The sequence below is a fragment of the Athene noctua genome, chromosome 25, assembly GCF_965140245.1.
Source record: "Athene noctua chromosome 25, bAthNoc1.hap1.1, whole genome shotgun sequence".
Lineage (NCBI taxonomy): Eukaryota > Metazoa > Chordata > Aves > Strigiformes > Strigidae > Athene > Athene noctua.
Window position 1 is genome coordinate 6,253,725 of NC_134061.1, and position 19,667 is coordinate 6,273,391.

At 60.1% G+C, this 19,667-nt stretch overlaps 1 protein-coding gene across 4 annotated transcripts; it reads left to right on the top strand.

The window, feature by feature from the left end:
* Window positions 1-1,446: 1,446 nt before the first annotated feature.
* LOC141970455 (dephospho-CoA kinase domain-containing protein-like) lies at window positions 1,447-12,445 on the top strand. Of its 4 annotated transcripts, XM_074927083.1 has the most exons (7): window positions 1,448-3,429; window positions 3,841-3,918; window positions 4,353-4,469; window positions 6,670-6,787; window positions 8,718-8,921; window positions 10,771-10,858; window positions 11,332-12,445. In XM_074927083.1, exons 4-7 carry the CDS (start codon window positions 6,676-6,678, stop codon window positions 11,615-11,617), a joined length of 690 nt encoding a protein of 229 aa, XP_074783184.1. In that variant the 5' UTR covers window positions 1,448-3,429; window positions 3,841-3,918; window positions 4,353-4,469; window positions 6,670-6,675; the 3' UTR covers window positions 11,618-12,445. The 4 variants fall into 4 exon arrangements, with proteins under 4 accessions (XP_074783185.1, XP_074783184.1, XP_074783186.1 ...); XM_074927084.1 differs by lacking the exon at window positions 4,353-4,469 and having other exon boundaries at window positions 1,447-3,429; XM_074927086.1 differs by lacking the exons at window positions 1,448-3,429; window positions 4,353-4,469 and adding an exon at window positions 3,584-3,731.
* The last annotated feature ends 7,222 nt before the right edge of the window (window positions 12,446-19,667 follow it).

Below are 19,667 nucleotides of genomic sequence, written 5' to 3' on the forward strand. Positions count from 1 at the left end.
GTGGGGGGATTTTGACAGCAGGGACTGGGAGTTATTTCCCACAGCATATGTATTGCAGCAATCAAAAAGCGTTTTTTGTTACCCAAATCGAAACGTTGCACTCGGTCTCTCAGACTGTCTCACACCTAAGGCAGCACACAGTACCAAATACTGCTGGTTCGTCCTCAAAACCCAGCTGGAAACACGGATTCAGACAGAGGGTTGTGTGGTTTGCACTTCCTCCACCACACAGCCTTGCTTCCTGGTCTGAAAGGTGCCAGATGAGACACAGTAGGCCCCTGCTCTGTATTTAGGTACTGGAAAATCCTTCTACCAAACCCGGGGTTAATCGGGCCCGGTACTTAGGCTCTAATCTCATCAGGGGCCGGAGCGAGGAGGCTCTGCAGATGGCAGAGCCCAGGTCCCGAAGCACAGGTGCCATTACTGTGCTCCATGCGATACCTACAACTAGATGTGGCACGTCAGAGCACAGCGCCTGTCCCAGGAACGTGCTCCCACGGTGTAAGTGCAGGCAGCGATTGCCAAACCAGGCAGCTGCCCGCTGGCCCACCAAGAAGAGCCCCTTTGCTTTCCCCACACCCCATTCACCAACAACACAATTTGTGCCACAGGATTCTCCACCCAAAACAGCTTCCCTGGGTGGTTTTGCCAATGACAGAGACGTTTCACAGGGTGGGGACACTCGAATCCTTGGTCTCACCACCACCACTTGCTGCCCCTGAACCCACAAATGCCACCGGGCTATCAGCAGCTCTGGAGAGCAGAGCTCGTGCTGGTGTCCCGGCCTCTCCTCTGTCTTTTATCTACAAGGGGAATAAATCCTCTGCTGACACTGGAGGCATGACAGAAGCCCTCTCCACATAAAGGAAATCGCAACAAATACAAAAGTGGGATTTTTTCTTGGGGAAATCAACTTGGACGGCCGCAGTGGAGAGCGGAGCAGCCACTTCCCAGTGCTGACACTGGACTGAGGCGGAGGAAACTCAACTCCCCTTTCCTGTCCTTAAAAGGAAAGGAAGTATTGCTCTCCCTAAGTAACATTTTTATGTTTTAAATCTCAGAGCCAGGATCCAGCGACTCTCCAACATGAACTGGGCAGAGGCAGGACTCCAAGCAGCGCTCTGCAAACCCTGGCCGCTCAAAGCACTTCCCCTGCCTAATTTTGGGGGACAGTTCTGCTGGGGTAACCAGAAACACTCCCACATCCCAGTGTAAGGTGACGGTACAAAATCAAGGGAACCGATGTGCATCAGGAAAAAAAACCACCACTTTTCCTACTGCTGGGTCTTTTCTCTCCTAGTTTGATCCCCCACTAGGTTTGCAGGGGGTGGTGCAGGAGGTTTGCCAGAGAGCCCCAAACCCTCCCTGGTTTGTGCTCATTATCGCTGTGCCCATCTTCCACACTTTTAATGTTATTTCCCAAGTGATCTGAAGTCTCTATTTGTTCCTGGTCATTTCCCAGGTTGCCTGGTTATCCTGTTGCACTTCAACGCTCGCCCTAGTCAGGGCAGGTGACTTTTAGCTCCTCAGGGTTGCAGGAGATGCAATGCCCGCACTAGGATCTGAAGAGGCCTCAAGGACACACCTTTTCCTGGCAAAGGGCAGGCTGAACCCATGGGCTGGGAAATAACGGTGATTAAGCACCACATCTCCCGTCTGCTTTGCTCTGCTTTCCACAAACCTAATCATGTCAGAGGGAAAGAAAAGAAAAATCTCCCCAAGCACGGCTAAACCTATTAAAGTGAGACACGGTGCCACACCCAGGAGGCAAATAAAATATAAACAGGCATCTGTGCTGTCATAAAAAAACCCTCAGTGATATTTCTTGCATGACCTTTTATTCACTTCAATTACTGGACAGGCGGGATTGCCTACAGAGAGCTGCCGACGGACGGAGAAAAGCTCTTCAAGCCAACAGCCTTGCAGGGCTGGGAATGCAGGGTGAGGGGGAAGAGGAGCCCAGCGAGGCTCCGGTGTGTGAAGCACAAGGTGCAAAACCGCTGGAAACCTCTGGAAAGACACGACGTGGCACGAGCCACACGCTGACGTGCCCTACTGCATGCAAAGCCAGCGGGAACGAGGACAAAGCCTCTCCTGCAACCCACAGGCATGGCGAGGCAGCTCTGCGCCTTATTAATTAAGGCTGTGAGTAACGCGGGTACTACGTTAGGGACTTCAGAGCTTCCCCACCTAGACAGGGACCTGCCTCCCCGCGTGCGCTCGCTCCCAGCCCAACTGTGGCCATTTCAGCATCTCACACCTCTGGACGCCACTCTCCTCAAACCACAAGGCAGCGCCAGCTGAGCTTCACCAAACCCGGGGCCGTGTTTAGGGAAACAACGGGACGGGTGTGAGGAACCCCGGGCTTCTCCCAGGGCGCAGGGACGGCCACCGGAGGCCACAGGCTCTGGGGAGCAGGGTAAGGCGCCCAACCGAGCCACCGCCCCGGACGCCACCGCGGTGCCGGAGATGGCACAAGGACGGGGCTGGCGCTGGAGCACGGGGGGAACGCGGGGAGACACAGCGTAACACGGGGACAATAAAAGCTGCGGATCGGGCTCATTTCGGGGGGGGGAAAGGCCCTGGCGGCCCCTTTCTGGCGGCCCCGCACACACCGCGGAGGCCGCTCCCCATCCGCGCCACGGACGGGCCCGACCCCGCTCCGCTCCAGGACACGCTCCCACAACTGCCGAGAAAGGCAGCCAGCGGACCGCCCCCCGGCAGACTGACGGCCGGCTCGACCAATCGTCGCGCGGGGCGCCGCCTGCCGGCCAATCAGCGCGCACGCGGGGCGGGGCACCGCTCACTTCCCGGCCGCTGCCCTCCTCAATGGGCCCGGCCGCCGCCGCGACGGGCCGCCCCGGCCGCCGCTCACCCCCGGTTGGAGCCGCGCTCCGCCTCGTTCTCGCAGTCGCTGCAGTGCTCGTGGTCGTTCTCCTCCGCCGGCGGCCGCGGAGGCCTCGCCGGTGGCCGCCTCACTGCTGTCTCGCTGTCGTCCGCCATCTTGAAACGGGGCCTCGGCGCCTGCCGCGCCCCCGCACCAAAGCGCGCCGCGATTGGGCGGCGGGCCGCGGGGCATGCCGGGACCGGTAGTCTGCGCGGGCAGGCGGGGGCCGGGCCGCGCCGCGGCCGGGACTACAGTTCCCGTCGGGCTCTGGGGGCGCCCCGGGGCGGGGCTCCGGGGGCCGGAGGGCTCGGCCGCACCGCGGCAGCCGCGCGGGGCCACCCGCCGCGCCGGAGAGCCGCGGCCCGTCTCCCCCGTCGCCCGTTCCCCTGCAGGACCGCGGTGTCGGCGCCGCCACCCGCTTCCTGCCCGAGGGGGCGGGGCGAGCCCAAGGAGGGCGGCGCCGGTTGGCTGGGAGAGGGACCCGTCTTCCCACCAGCCAATAGGCGCGCGGGACCCTGCGCCGCGCTGAAGCCGGTCGGCGGGTGAGTGGGTGAGGGCCCCGTGAGGGGACCCGCTCCGGCCCTCGCACCCCGCGGGCGGCGGCCAGGCCCGGCCCGGTGCGGGGGGTCCCTCCGGGGCCTGCCCGGCCCTGGTCCGCCGCCCGGCGTGGCCCGGCCTGACCCGCCCGGCCTGACCGTGTCCCAGGCCCTGGGCAGGAGCTACGGGGACCCGCCGGGTTTGGGGAGGCCGCGGGGTGGCCACGGCCGGGCCTGGGCTCGGGACCGCCAGGAAAGCGCCGTTACTCAGCCAGGGCCCAGCCCGGCAGGAACTGTCAGCACAGCCGGTACCAGCCAAAGGGCCCGGGGGCTGGGGCATGGTGGCAGTTGTGCTCGTGGGTTTTTCCCCACCAGGCTAGCGATGTATTTTATGATTATTTTTTTTTCTCATTGCAGCCCCCTCAAGCCAAACACCAGTCTGTCAGTGTGCCAGGCCCCGTCAGAGTCAAGGATGGGAGCAAGGAGCAGGACTGGGTGTGTAGCATGGCGCTGGAGGATGCCTTTTGGCCCGTGGCACGCTGGGTGTGTGGCTTGAGGCGACTGACTTGTGCTGTGCCCAGAAACCGAAGGAGTCAAGATACAGGGAAAATTTGGGCACCTCAGTCTTTAAAAGCCACTTCCTCATGGCTCTGGGTTACATCTCCCAGGGCACCGTTCCTCACAGCAGGAATAACTGGAGTTTTCCAGCCTGACTAGCCTCTGTGGCTCATGTTTCAGCTTTCCCCCCTGCTTGATTTAGTTGGCACAGACCAAATACACCAACAAATGGTGTATTTGGGGAAAAACTGGTTCTGGCTCCTGCCTGTAACATCTGCAGGAACAGGCTGGACTCTCTACCCTTGTGTACAGTTCAAACCCAAGCTTGTTAAATATTTATACCTTGAACTGTGGATCTTATATCTGTACAGGCCCTGTGACAGCACAAGTGTTTTCAAACCCCGTTTGGATGTGGTTACTAGAGTAACTCTTCCAAGTGCACTTTTACCCCTGCCGTAATTCTCCCAGCAAGCTGCCTGCCTGCAGAGGTATGTACCAGAGGGACAGAAATAGCAGGTTTTTTGGGACCGAGTCCCAGCTGAGGCTGGAGGCCAGAGTGTCGGGGTTACTGCAGTTAAAACCCTGTATTTACTCTACTTGGGCAGGAGAGATTTTAATGAATTTTAAAAAAACACATGAGCAGAGCCTGTGCCCCTGCAAGGCAGCACCGAAGGCCTGGTTCTCCTCATGCAGCGTTAGCCCTTGTAGGCTGTTGCGGAGGGCGGATAAAATCCTGACAGGGAGGGCAGGATATTAACCTGCTGCCATAAATAAACAGCCCCTCTGTTGTGCCGAGCCCACTGTAGTGTTGGGAAATGCTTCCTGTGGGGACCGAGTACTGACTTGGCAGCAAAGTCTGGGATATATGTCAGCCTCCCACAAAGCACTGATGTTTATTATAAGTGCCCTTTCTGATTCCCTTTGAATTCCCCCTTGTTGTTGCTCGAGTTAACCCCATCTGTTCTCCTGGTGTCTTGAAAGGGAAAAGAGCACGTGGCGCTGCTGCGGGCTGGCGTCGGCTCTCGGCAGCCATGAGGAAAAGTCGCTTTGCGACGCTGCTGGCTTTTGCTCTCACTCCTGCTTCTGCTGAATTGCCTCCAGCTGCCAAAGGACTTAATCCCCCCGCTCCTCACCCCCAGACTGTGGGTCTGCGTCTTGTTTGTAGGACCAAGTTATGACAAAACTGTCTTTTTTTTTTTCTAAGAAAAAGGAAGCAGTGCTGTGTTTTCATGCACCTTCAGCCGTCCTGCAGGCCCGTGTTCCTGACTGCTGCCCTTGGGTGCAAGGCGGCTGGTCCCTGTTGGTGAGGGACGGTGTGGGCAGTAGGTGCCTGGTTGCTGTGTGTGCAGAGCTTTTTGGGAGCTGGTGGCCACCTCTCGTGGTGTCTGGAGAGAGGTGTCAGAACCAGGTTAGGCAGAGTGATGGTTGCTGAGATCGTTGGGTTTTGGGGTGCGTGGCTCACTGGGAGTGGCAGTGGGAGCTGGGTCTCCCTTTCCCTGGGCAAGAGGAAGCTGTGGGGTGTCTACCAGCAGCCTGTGGCTCTTGGCCAAAGATGATGGAGCCAGTTTCTTCTCAGATGCAAGGGGCAACAGCCACAAGCTGGGGCTTGGGTGGTTCAGGCTTATCCTGTGAGGGTGGTGTCACCCTGGACAAGGTGACAGCAAAGTTGGGGCCTCAGGGATCTGCAGGACTGGGCTGCACAAAGCCCTGAGCACCCTTGGCTGCGGCTGGTGTTGGTCCATGGGGGCTGGAGAGGGGACGCTGGGGTCTGTTCCCCACGTGCTGTGGCTGTTGCCTTTTTGGGGATGCAGATACCAGCTTGCTCACAGGAGTCCCTGCTCCCACCCAGAGCTGCCTCTGCATCGCTGAGCGTTTTGGTTTTGAAAGGGCGCAAGGGGGTCTAGAGGGCTGCAGGGTTTGGACTGAGTGGGGAGAGATCTCAGTGCAGAAACTGGGAGAGAATTTGTCTGCTCGGGGTCGGGGGGTTACCGGTGCCCTCCCAGCCTCGAGTTCATCGGCAAGCACAGACTCTGTGTTCAAGCTAACAGGCACAAGTCTGCTGCTCAGAGCCCTGATTTCTCGTGTCTCTTGGGCTGCCGCTGACCGTGCTGGCTTCCAGGTAGCACAGGGATGCAGTTTCCTTACTGCCTTGTGTGCTTTGCATCCCAGTTGTGTCAGAGGTAGCTTATCTCCTCTCACGCCCCAGCTGTAGGGATCAAGCAGGTTTTTCCCTCTCTGCCCTGGTGTTTCTTGGTCCAGGCTGAGATGTTGTCTGAATTCTTCCCCTTTGCCACTGATGCTTGGCAACCCTGCCAGAAATTTCCTCTGATTTAGGGTGCTGCAGGTGAGCCTGCGGCTTGATGGGTGCAGATGCTAAAGGGGAGTGAGTTGTGTGGAGCTGCAGCTAAACCAGCTGGAGGAATTTAGGGCTGGCTCAAGTTGCACATCCAGAGTGAGCAGGGTCCAGGGAAGCCTCATTTAACCCACTGCTGTCTTTCAGCCTGTAAAACAGGGGTAGCCAGCTCAGAGCGGTGCCAAAATCGTGCTAATGTCTCGGTGATGCCCTGAAAACATTTGAAAATGAGCTTTGAATGGAGTTGTCTGTTTAGGATAAACATTTGATGTGCACAGCATGAACAAAACAGCCCTGTCCTGGCCTGTTTTCCAGCTCTTTTCTTTCCATTTCAGAGCACAATGTTCCTGGTCGGACTCTCGGGTGGAATCGCGTCGGGGAAGAGCACGGTGGTGGCCGTACTCCGGGAACTGGGCTGTGCTGTGATTGATGCCGATGTTATTGCCAGAGAGGGTGAGTTCTGCATAGTTGATCTTTCTCCCCGAGTTTCCCCTGACGACTGGGATTGATGCGGGGAAGCGCAGACGGCAGAGGGTGCTCTGGCTCCGTTACAGAAGTGTTTCCCTCAGTTCCCCAGCCGATGAGGCTGCGTGGAGCCTCATCGTCTCGCTTGAACTAGGATATATTTCTAATAAAGAAAAAAATAAAATCATGTCCTAATAAACACTGTGGGGAGATCTTGCCCTGAGTTTCCCTCTCCTGGAGTGCAATGCTTGCCGGCTTTGAAAGCCAACTCCGGGCAAAATAAATACGGTTCTCTGTGAAGCGGGTTCCCTCGGCTGATCTCGTGTCCCTGCTAAGCCCCAGGACGCCCATCCTGTAATTTGGTTATGTTTGGTGGGATCACTGACAGAAGAGAATTTCCCTCCGTGCTGGCTGTGGCTTGCTGGGTAATACTGAGAGATTGGTCCACAAAATTACTTGTGCCTTAATGCACTTAGGAAAAAGAGGCTGCAGCTATCCCGGATCAGAGGGAATTCAGCCTGTGCGTCTGCAGAGCACACCTGCCTCTCGCTGCTCCCAGAATGTGCTGCCCTGGCTACAGAAAAGACCCAGAAATCCAGATCTGTTGCCTCAGCAGGACTGGAGCAGACCCTGCTCGCCCTGATTACCTGTGCGATGCGGCACAAGATGTCAATCCCTCCGTGCCACCGGGATAACGAGGAGAGCAGCGCTTGCTCCAGGAGGGGCTGCTGATTTCGTATGCAGCAGGTTTCGGGTCTGCAGCTGAGCAGTGGTGCAGGCAGTGTCATTCGGAAGTGCCTGCACTTTGCTGTTTGGTGAAGACCTTACCCTGTAGCCGTGCAAAGCTGTGATGCTCTTAACGTTTTATTGCACTGTAATTCCCCTCAAGGTGCAGAAAATTTGCTGGAGGTGCTAAAAGCCCTCAGAGACCATAGGAAAACACTGCAGATACTCAGTGTCAGTTTTCTACCAATCACTTCATTTTTCTCCAATTCCTTTTTTATATGTGTTTGTTTACTCTATGGATTTTACCCATCCTGAAACTGCCTCGATGTGAAATTCCACAGGAGAAAGAAATTGGTCTTAAAGACTTTTATTAGGTTGGCCTGAGGTTACAACCTGTGGCAATGTTCCTGGATTTTGGAGAAAAAATTATATACGGTCTGTCATTCTCTGTGGTTAGGCTCAGCTTGATCTTAATTATGGTTTTATTACTGCTTGTTAGTGATTTTTTGGTGGCTTTAAAATGACACGCTCATGTAACGTCAGAGTCCCTGCACATACCTGTTGGGAACTGATCTCGGAAGGTTTCTGTGTTCATTCTCATGAAGAACTTGGTGACAGAGGCAAAGGACAGTAAAAAGCCGTAGTAGCAGTCAGAGCCAGCTTGTAGCAGCCAGGCTGTAGTCACCCAGTGCTGAAGTTTCCAGCTAAAATAAAGCTGGCGCTGCCCTGGTCCCTTTAGGATCTGCCTGCCCGGCTCCTGGCCCTGCAGGCAGTGGGAACGGGCTCAGCACCGCTCCTGCCCGCACCTCGGCTGGGAGCTGTCAGCAAGTGCCCCCGCCCGCCGGCTGACTTCTAACCCCGAGCAGCAGCACGCCCGAGGGAGGGTTGTGGCGCTGAATTAATGTTTGCAGGATGCTTCGATCACCCGGGCGTCAGCCCTCGAAGGGACCTTGGCCTGAGCGGGTTTTCTGCAGCTGCTTTCCTGCAGCACCGACGCCAGGTGTCTGCCGGGCTGCAGCGCTGAGCCGCGCCGCTCTCGCTTCAGCCTGTGCTGGCAGGCAGATGTGCTGCCCGCCGAGGAGAATCAAGCTCGGTTATTTAATGAACAAAACTCATTTGAGGCCGATCGCTGATGCAAACACCGACTGTGCTGCAGAGCTGGCTCTAACCTCCGGCTGTTTAACGTTATCAGTGGTGCAGCCCCGCTTCAAGGCCTATCAGCAGATCGTGCGTTACTTTGGCACCGAGATCCTCTTGGAGAACGGAGAGATAAATCGTGAGGCTCTAGCAAACATTATCTTCTCCCACCCGGAGAAACGGCAGCTGCTGAACTCCATCACCCACCCGGAGATCCAGAAGGAGATGCTGAAGCAGATCTTGAAGCACTTTGTGCTAGGTAAGAGGCCCTGTCCCAGCACACGGGACTCCTGCTCAGGCAGGAGCTGTCCCTGCCTGCGGGGCCTTTGGTTCTGAGTGGGGAGAGGGACGGGGAAGAAGGGGAACGACGCTGCCTGGCGGCCTTTGTGCTCTGCCACCCGTGGCCTTTCGTCCTGGCGTTTGGAGGATTCCTTCCTGCCTTTCGCTGCTGCCCTTCACCACCTCCTTCTTCTGGGGTTTAAAGTACATCTGTAGGGCCTGAGAAGAGCATTGTGAGGCCTCTTCTGAGATTACGTGCTAGATAATGTCACACCTTCTGAAATGGCCAAATATTCTCTGCCCCCAACCTTCCCCGGCTTCAATGAAAGCTGTGGAGCCCTTTCAGTCTCGATAAGGTGAGAAATGGGCTGACAGCTGTGGTTTCCAAAGTCCCGCTTTTTCCCCTGATAAATATAACAAATACAGCTGTCAAACTTGGTCTACTCAAATGCCAGATAAGATCACCAGCTGTTTTGGAGGTCTCCGTGTAGACAGAAGGATCTCTTAATAGAGTCAGTCTGGTTTCGTGGAGCTTATCAAAGCTGAGCCTTGTGACAGCTGAATAGGCCTGTGCTGGGGCACTGCGGGGGCCGTTCTCTGCTGTGGGGTGAGGAGGAGGAGAAAGCACAAAGGAAGCAACAGGCAGGAAAGCCGGGAGCCAGAGATGGAGTCTTGTACTTGGGGCTGTGGCCTCGGGAGGCGGATGCCGTCCTGCCCCTGGCGAGAGCTCTGTGTGTCTTCAGCAGGCTGCTTTGTCCTCATTAGTCAGGTTTTAATGATTTGGGATAGCTGGATGTTGTCTCTAAGGATCGCTGTGTAAGGAAAGCTCTTATCGATCAAACCGTAGGGCCGCAAGAAGTCTCTCTGGGTGGAGATGCTGGTAAAATGGTGGCATATTGGCTGATGATGTCTTTGTCAAGGCTTTTATTGCCATGGCCAGCTCAGCTGTGGGGTTCAGGTTATAAAGAGGGGGGACACCAGCAAAACTGGAGGTGTCCCTGAAGCTGGGGGACACACAGGGGAGTGAGGCCCTGACTTAGAGCTTTCCCTACCCCCTGCCGCTCCCCCAGGCTCGCCAGAGCGTACCCCCATGTCCCCAGACGCTGCTGTCTGCCGGGGCAGTTGGTGCTTGCGAAGGGTGGGGGCACGTGGAGAGCCTGGGGTGGGCTGCAGGGTCTGGGAGGAGGGCGGCTGGTGGTTATGAGCTCTCCTCCGCCACCTGCTCCACCTGGTGACAACAATTTTTAACCAAACCTGGCCAGGTTTGGTGAGGTCAGGCCCTGGGGCTGTGCCTGCAGGCACCCCCATGTTTCAGTGTCCCAGCTCTGAGAGGTCTGCAGGGATTTCTTTGGAAAAATAGAAGTGTTTAGCCAAAGCTTTCCATAAAGGAAACCAAACTGAGCTGGGAAGCGTCAAATGACGGCAGCGTGGGACAGGTGAGAGAACAGAGCAAGCTCTGCTGTGGGCTCTGCTCCCCTGGAGAGGCCACCAGCGGCGGCGTGACTGCCGCTCTCGCCAGCCAGGCACAGGCGCTTTCACTTGGGCTTCTTGTTTGAGCTCCTCATTATATTTCTCCAGCTTCACCTTTGATCTGAGATCATCCAGGTTAGGGTTTTTCTGTTTTTTTGTTTTTAATTTTTTCTCTGGAAGCCTGGAACAAAACCATTTCCTGCTCACGAGAGGGAGGAGGGCCCTCGGCTCAGCCGTGGAGCTGAGAGCTCTCCCATCGCTTTGCTGGAGCCGCTGTGGCCACGGTGTGTGTGTGGCACGAGGGGGTTGGGAATCCGAGTGACTGTTCCCTTTGGGTGGGGGCTTGGTCATTCCTGCAGGCTGCCGCTACGTGATCCTCGACATCCCTCTGCTCTTTGAGACCAACAGATTGACCAAGTTTATGAAATACACAGTCTTGGTTTATTGGTAAGTGCCGTGAGGGCTGGGACTCTGCCACCTCTCTTGGAGGCTGGAGGGGACCGTCACGTCCCTCCGGCTCTGGGGGGGATTTGGCCGCAGCCCTGGTGCGGAGCCTCTCGACAGCACCGCCTCTTTTCTGTAGGTGGGAGGGCAACACCTTCCTTTATCCCAGTGCACGAGGGGCTCCTTGCTGAGGTGTCCCTGAAGCCCGGCACTGTTGTACGGGGGAAATCGCTGTCTTTGGGCCTTCCGTTGGCTGGGGCAGGGTTTGGGGCACTGTCCCGGTGTTACGGGCTGTGGGAACACCCACAACACGCCGTGGGCAGCGCTGCAGGGGTGGCTCTGCTGATCCGAGGGCAGGATGCCTGCGCTGGTCCCAAAATGAAGCAGGGACCATCTCTGCCCCCAACTTTACCCCAGTCATTCCCCCTTGTGCCAAGGAGGGCAGGCAAACCCCCCCTTCTCTCCCGTCCTGGCAGTGACCCGCCGACGCAGCTGTCCCGGCTGAGGAAGAGGAACGGGCTGTCCCAGGCCGAGGCAGAAGCTCGCATCGCCTCCCAGCTGCCGCTGGACAAGAAGCGCAAGTTAGCGACTCACGTCATTGACAACTCCGGGGAGTGGGAGAGCACGCGCCGGCAGGTCCTGAGCCTGCATGCCCACCTCGAGGCTTCCCTGGATTTCCTCTGGGCACGGCTGGCGGCAGGCACGGTTGTAGTCGGGCTCGGAGGGCTGGTGTACCTTCTCCTCCGGCATTTCATCTCTTAATTCACCTTTTCCTTTTTGTCATGGAAGAGGCCTGAATTTCCAGGTTTGAAAAGGGCAGTGAAAGGCCACCTCTTTTAATGAGCTTTGCCAGCTGAATGCAGACAGCGGGACGAAGCGTCTCCTTGCCGACTCCCCAAGGTGAATGTAGTGGGGCTTTTTCTGGCATCATCTCCCCTCTCCTTTCTTCCTGCTCAGGTTCTTACCCCCCAGCTGTGCCCATGGGGTGGGATGTTCCCCTTGCGTGGCTGCGGCCCGTGGAGGGGACGAGGCCTTCTGTCCCCCGTGGGTACGTACAGTGGGACTACAGTGAATTTAGGCTCTTTAATGCCTTCCAGGACAATCTCTTCACAGGGGTGACCTCTCGAGTCCTGTTGCTGTGAGCCCATTGTCCCCAGGTTGATCCCTCACAGCCCTGGCTAATATGAATTTAGATATGGAATTTTCCTTTCTTTCATGTTGATTTAATGGAAATGTGTTAAATCTGTCTGGCCAGGGACAGACAGCACCTCATTTCCCATGGGTTAGGGGTTCAGCTGGCTGCTCGCCCTCACTCCTGCACCCTCTTTCTGTGATCAACACCTGTGGGTCACCCTTGGCTTTGGATCTGAGGGTCTGCTACATCCCCGGGGCAGGCTGAGACCCAGGACCTGCCTCGCTGAAACTCATTTACTGCTGTTTGAGTTTTCTTTTGGCAGCAGTTTCCCTGTGGGAGAGCACGAGTTGGGGCGAAGCGGGTGCTGGCTCTTCACGTTTGTTTTAATAAAGTGCTAAGCAGCAGCCGGCTCCCTGCGGCTCTGCAACCTGCAGGCTGTGAGCGCTGCTCTTTCCTGCCCGGCTCCCAGGTCGTTTCTATGCCGGGGCACGGCTGCGCTCTGTAAAGTTCACTGCACGCAAGCAGAGCTGCCGAGCGTGCTTCTTCCCCAGTACATATCCCTCAGCTGCTCCCAGGGAGCTTCTTGGGGCGTCGGCTCCTGCCGTGAGCTTCGTTGTGGGGGGCCGTGGCTTCCTGCCGGCTCCGGGCACCCCACGGTGCGGGTCTGGCTTCCCAGGATGTGATCCTTGGACTCGCTGTGGTTTTCTGTGGCCAGCGCTTTAACCCCGGGGCAGCCTTGTCCTGCTGCCACCCCCTTGTCCTGCTGCCACCCCCCTGTCCTGGCGTTTTGACAAAGGTGGGTGGTCCCTGGGGCCCTCTGGGGTGCTTGGGCTACTGGCCCAGCAGGCAGGGATGCCGCAGAGCGAGGCAGGGTCCTCGCTGGCCCCAGCTCCAGCCTGTGGGGGACCTTTCCCAGGGTGTCCCAGCCCTGCTCCCCAGGCACCCTTCCCACCCTCTCTGACCCAGCCCTGCGCCCGAGGGTCCCGTGTCTCACTCACCCAGGGGGACCCCGTGGCCCTTGGGGAGCCCCAGGAGAACATCCCCGAGCTGGGGCACCCACCCTGGGTACTCCAACTTTCCAGGCAGTGCTGGAGGAGCCGTACACAAGCGATAACCCCCTGCCGGTTCCCTCCCCTGCTTTTTAATGCTCCCTTAATTGCGGTGGTGGTGCCGGGAGCCCCTCGCAGCCAGCCATAAATCAGGGCTGGAGCAGGACAGCCTCAGCCCGAGATAAGCGCTGATTGCCTTCCTCCCTCCTGGCTCGCCACCGCGATAAATGGGGCTGCGATGAGGCCGGGGGGGGGAAGGAGAAAGTGAGACGGGCGCTGTAATCACGTTTGGCGCTTTGCTCCTGCCCTGCTGACGTTTGCCGGCCACTAACGAGTTTAGCAGGGCCCGGGGGGTGAGTGATTTCAGGGGGGTGGCGAGGCGCAGGGCTCCCCACAGCTCTGGCCGTGGGGCCGGTGTGGCCTTGGGGTGCCTGGTTTGGGGGTGCCCAGTGTCCTGGGCTGAGCTGGGGGTGAGCCCATGGGTGGGCTGCGTGCCTGGGTGTTGGCACCCACCCGGGAAAGGCTCCTCAGCCTGGTGCTTGGCCACCAAGTGCCTCCCGTGGGTGCCCCCTGGTACCTGGCCATGGCACCTGCAGACCTGCCTGGGTCCCGCTCCCGGGCAGTCCCCAGCCAACCCCCCTTGGGGACCCGCTGGCAGGACCCGCTGTGTCCATGCCGGTGGCCACCTGGCTCAGCCCGCAGCTGTACCCAGCGGGTGCCTGATGGCTCTGCTCCGCAGGCTGCTGGGTGGCCTCGATAGCTCAATCGATGGCCGTGGAGGGGGCCTGAAGGGCAGCGCCTGTCCGGCCCCAGCAGGGACCCCCTGGCTGAGACCCCTGCACTTGTGACACGGATGCTGCCGCCACATGGGCTCCAAGTGGCCCGCGGGTGCCAGCGGAGGCCCGAGGGCTCTGTGCCGCATCCCCTATCGCCGCTGCATCCCCCCAGCCCCATGTGCTGAGGCCGCCCCTTCTCGCTGCGCCTCCCGCCATCGATCGGGCCGTGTCTGGAGCAGCGGCTCGCCGTGGCCCATCCGTCTCCTCTCACCGAGGGCTGTTTGAGCAGGAGCCGGCCCGGCCGCGCGCAACCCAAATATTTAACTGCTGCAAATTGGCGGCCGGATCAATTCCGCTGCGGCTGCTGGGGGCTCGTGACAGACGGCTGCTCCTCTCCTGTGCATCCCCTCCCCAGCGCACCCTTTCTCCTGCGCACCCCATTCCTGGAGCACCCCTTCCCTAGGGCATCCCTTCCCCAGTGAAGCCCCTCCCTGGAACACCCCTTCCATGGAGCACCCCACTCCTGGAGCACCCTGTCCTGCTGCACCCCGACCCTGCAGCACCCCCTTCCCAGAGCACCTCCTTCCTTGAAGCACACCCTTCCTCAGAGCCCCCCTTTCCTGGTGCCCCCCCTCCCCAGAATAACCCCTTCACCGGTGCACCCCCTTCCTGGAGCCCCCCTTCCACAGAGCACTCCCTCCTGGTGCACCCTCTCCCCAGTGCACCCCCTCCCTGGAGCACCCCTTTTCTGGTGCACCCCCTTCCCGGAGCACCCCCCCACCCCAGAGCACCCTCTTCTCCAGTGCACCCCTTTTCCTGTGCACCCCTTCCCTGGAGCACCCCCTCCTCAGTGTACACCTTCTCCTGGGCACCCCCTCCCCAGAGCACCCCTTCCCTGGTGCACCCCCTCCCCAGCACCCATCACGGGGCACCCACCGGGCAGGTGGGGGGGTGCAGGTGTCCTGGACCTGGCAGGTCCTCCCTCCGCAGGCACAGGGTGACATCCGCAGTGGGGACTGTCCCCAGGTATGGGCTGGGTGGGGGCCCCAATACCCACGAGGGAGGGACCCCCAGCAGGGACCTGCATGGCCCCTGGTGTCACAGGTGTTCCTGTCCCTGCACGGTCCCTGGGGTGTGGCACGGTGTCACTGTCACTGCACGGCCCCTGGGGTGTCACACCATGTCATCATGGCTGCACAGTCCCATTCGTGTCACCTGGTGCTGCTGCGCAGCCCTGCGGTATCACACAGTGTCACTGTTGCTCCCTGGGGTGTCACACGGTGTCACTGTCACCGCGCAGTGCACAGGGTGTCATTGTCACCGCGGGGCCGCTGGGTGCCACACAGTGTCACTGCAGGTCCCGTGGGTTGTCACACAGAGTCACCATCAGTGCCTGGTGCACGGGATGTCACACAGCGCTGTGTCACTGCATGGCCCACGGGGTGTCACGCAGTGTCACTGTCACTGCTGTCCCGCAGCGTATCACCCAGTGTCGCTGTCGCCGCGTGGCCCACGGGGTGTCACCGGGTGTTATTGTCACGGCATGGCCTGGGGTGTCACACACTGTCACTGCACAGGGTACACCCCAGTGCCACCCCCTGCACATCCCGTGGGTTGTCACCCAGTGTCACTGCGCATCCCCCAGCTGTGTCACACGCCATCCCTGCCAGCCGTGGGGCGCCCTGGGGACAGCCCCGCAGGTGCCAGCAGCCCAAGTGCCCGCTAATCCCCACCCCACGTCCCCGAGCCTGTCCCCTCTGTCCAGTGGCCCCATGGCTGGACCCGGCTGCCAGGCGAGCAGCCACTTCCCATCACTCACCAGCCCACCCCATCAGCCCAGCTCTAATTAAGTAGCCGTGTTGGCAGCCCTTAATTGCTGCACGGCGGGAGGGTGGCGGCCCTGCCGTGTCCGTAATGAGAGGCAGCGTGATGGGGACAGGGACAGGGGGGATGTGCCGCCCCCACCTTGTCCCCCTGCCTGCAGCTGGGCTCCCCTCACTGGGCAAGGGATGGTGCCTGCCGTTGGGCTGGGGGTGCTGGCATGTCCCTGTCCCCGAGGCCAGGTCTAACCCAGCTGGCCAGCTAGCCAATCAGTCTGCTGCTGGCCAGCCAGCAAACCCCCTGGGTCAACTGGCCCTCCACCAGCCAACTGGTCAACTGGCCAGCCAATCAACCAGCTAGCCAAACAGCCTGTTGGTCAACTGGCCAGCCAGCCAGCCATCTAGCTAACAAGCCAGCCAGGCAATCAACCAGACAGCTGGCCAGCTAGCCAACCAACCAGCCAGCCAGTCAGTCAACCCACCACCTAGCCTTCTACCAACCAGCCAACCAGCTGGTTGGCCAACCAGTCAGCCAAGCAGCTGACCAGTCATCTACCTGCCAGCCAGCCAACCAGCCATCTAGCTGTGCAGCTAGCCAGGCAGGCAACTGGCCGAGGAGCTGCCCAAGCATCCAACTAGCCATCTAGCTATGTGGCTAGCCAGGCAGGCAACTGGCCGACTGGCCAATGAGCTATCCATGTGTCCAACCAGCCAGCTAGCCATCTGGCCACCAGCCAGCTACCCAAAGAGCCAGCCAGCCAACCAGCCAGTGGGCAGGCAGCCAACCAGGAGCACCATCTGCCCCTGTTGTGGCGGGTGCTGGGACCCGCCTCGCCCTTGCCTCTGTCCTGCAGCCCTGTCCCCAGGTGTCCCTCATCTCCTGGGCTGGGTGTTGAGTGGCACGTCCCTGCCACCCCGCTGAGCCCTGACACACTCATCACAGCAAGCGGGGCACCGGACACCTCCCAGCCCAGCCCTGGCCAGAGGCACCTCCAGCCCTGGAGGGTTTGACCCCTTTTCTCCCCAGCCTGGCACCAAGAGGCAGGTGTTGGCTCCTGCCGGGACCATCTCCACCTCAGGATGGGTCCATGGGGCCGCGCTGACCTGTGCTGGCGCCACCTCTCCCCGGGCACAAACAGCCTGGAAAACTCCTTGGGAATGCCTCCTTTTAATGATCTGCCTCCTGGCGAGGCGGCCGTGGTGCCCTGTCTCAGGGATGGAGGGGACGCGGGGCTGGAGGCTGTGTGGCTGGAGGGGCTGGTGTCCTCCCTTGAGAGCGGGGCACAGCCTGCACAGGAGGGGCCACCGGGTCCTGCCGGGGGGGGCTACTGGATGCAGGAATGGATGGATGGATGGAAGGATGGATGGATGGATGGATGGATGGATGGATGGAATGATGGGTGGATGGATGGAAGGAAGGATGGATGGATGGATGGATGGATGGATGGATGGGTGGATGGAAGGATGGATGGATGGATGGATGGATGGATGGATGGATGGATGGAATGATGGGTGGATGCCATCAAGGCAGTGGGAACCAGCAGGGGAAGCCCCAGGTGGGAGCTCAGCGGACCTGGCCGCCTTCCCAGCAATGCCCCAGCCTGTGCAGCCCAGGCTCCCATTGCCCTGGGGGGTCCTGCCAGCCCCGGCCAGGGGCTGAGGGCCCAGCCCTGCCCTCACTGCCCACAGCTGGGTGTCTCCCTCCCACAGCCCCTCCTGGGCCCCACCCTGAGGACACGGCATGATTTTGCAGGACAGCACCCAAAATCATCAGGGACAGCTTGCCAACACCAGCTCCCTCCCTAAGCTCGTCCGTGTGGGCCAACGTCGGGTTCGTTAGTTATTTCAGGCTCTGAGTCCTAATTACTGTTGCTCAGCAGGGGCTGGGCAGCAGGTGCCAGGGTGCCACCCGGGCACAGTGTCCCCAAGACACCATGTCCCCCCCAGCGATGCGTGGTCCTACGGGCAGCATCTGTGGCGCAGCTGCAGAGCAGGTCCCGCCCTGCCACAGTGTTGGGATGGGAAACTGAGGCACGGAGCAGCGCTGAGCCCTACGAAAGCCCCTGGCCTGGCCTGGCTGCCCTCACCCTTTCCCAAATCCCCTTAATGAGCTCCCCAGTGAGCAGCAGGCAGGGAGGGGGGGAACATCCACCCCCCAGGCTGAACCTGTGCCCCGCAGCATCGATCAGGGCCCCCCGGCATCGCCCACTCACCTCCCCGCGTCACACTGCCAGAGCAAACAGCCGGGGGCTCGGCTGCGCATCGATTCTGTGAGCGCTGCTGTTTGCTCAACCTTTGCAGAGGAACAACAGCGGCTGGCGTCGAGCAGAGCCGCCGCCGCAGCCGCAGCCACTGCAGCCCCCGCTGCCACTGCAGCCACTGCTGTCACCTCCAAGCTGTGTCCCTTGTCCCCCTCCCGCTATCACAAATGTGGCCCTTTGCAGATTTGCCATCAGTTGTCTGTCCCCAGGTGGACAGAGCTGGCTCAGAGCCGGCTTGGGGGGCTGCGCTGCACCCCCTCCCTCTACTGGGGTTGGGGACAGGGACAGGGACCACCTTGGGGCCTCCAGCCAGGGTCACCTGGGGGTGTTGTCCCCATCCATAGGGTGCTGCTGCCCCAGGGTGGTGGTGAAGCCGTCACGGCTCTGTAGCCAGGCTGTAGGGACATGGCTGGGGACGTGGTAGCCTGGGGTGGTGGACCTGTCATTGGTACACAGTGGACTGTGGCAGTAAGGTGGCCTGGGACTGGGACATGATGGCTTGGGGGGGAGGGGAAGGTGACCTGGGCTGGCGGCCGTACCATGGGGATGTGGTGGCCCAGGGTGGTGAGATGTTCCGGTCCGCTGGCCGTGCCGTGGCGACGTGGTGGCCCCGGGTGGTGAGATGTTCCGGTCCGCTGGCCGTGCCATGGCGACGTGCTGGCCCCGGGTGGTGAGATGTTCCTGGCCGCTGGCCGTGCCGTGGGGACACAATGACCTGAGGCAATGGGGTGGCCTGGGGCTGTGGTCCCACCTCTCGAGGACACTGTGGCCAGCGCCGAGGATGTCCCCTCACCCTCCCGGTGACACGAGTGCCCTGATGCAACCCGGGCGCGCCTGTGTCCCCCCTGTGTCCCGCCACAGCCACCCCGTCCCCACGCAGAGCCCCTTGCCCACCCCGGGCACCGCAGCGCAGCGCTGGCGGGTGACTCACGCAGCCCGTGACCTCGGCGAGGCGTATTTTTAGGCTCTCGTTAAAAAAGAAAGATAACGAGGAGTCGGGGGGGGACACGCACACGATGGAGAGAAGAACCAGGAAGGAGCCAATGACATGACAGGACAGCTTGGGGGGGGTCACGGGGCTGACAGCACTCCCACCCCAAAATACTCTCCCCCCCCCAAGCCTCGTTAAGGCCCGGGAATAATTGCCTCCTTAAAGCTGGCTAATTGATTTTTGCACACTGATTAAATTAAAGGCTCTGCGGGAGCTGGGGTGGGATGCAGGGGTGATCGATGGGCTGCCAAGTGTCCCCTTGGTCCCCCCCCTTTTGGGTTGGCGGGCTGGGGTCTGTCCCCCGCTTGTCCCCTGGAGTCTGGAGACACCGCGCGGGTGTGACACAGGAAGGGGACGTGCCCCCAGGGTGGGATTGGGGGGTTGGGTGATGACCTCATGGACCCCATAAGTGCCACCAGGGTTGACACCACCTTGGTGTTGTCACCTGGGGCCACCAAAGCCCCGGCTGCGTGTGTGCGTGTGTGTGTGTGTGTGTGTGTGTGTGTGTGTGTCCCACCCTGTCCCCCCACGTGTCCCCCTCCCGTCCCTGTGTCCTTCGCTCACCCCCGGCGCTGGCGGCGGCTGTCACTTGCCATCGCGTCCTGCTGTCCCCGCCGAGGCTGATGGAGATGGCAGGCGGCGGAGCGGGCGCAGCCGTGTGTCCCCGTGTCACGAGCCCGCCGGTGCTCAGCCCCCCGGGGACGGCTCTTTTGTGTGGCTGTCACCCCTTAGCGTGGCCCGGCCGTCCCCGCGGTGGCACCCGTGGGTGCCCCATTGTCA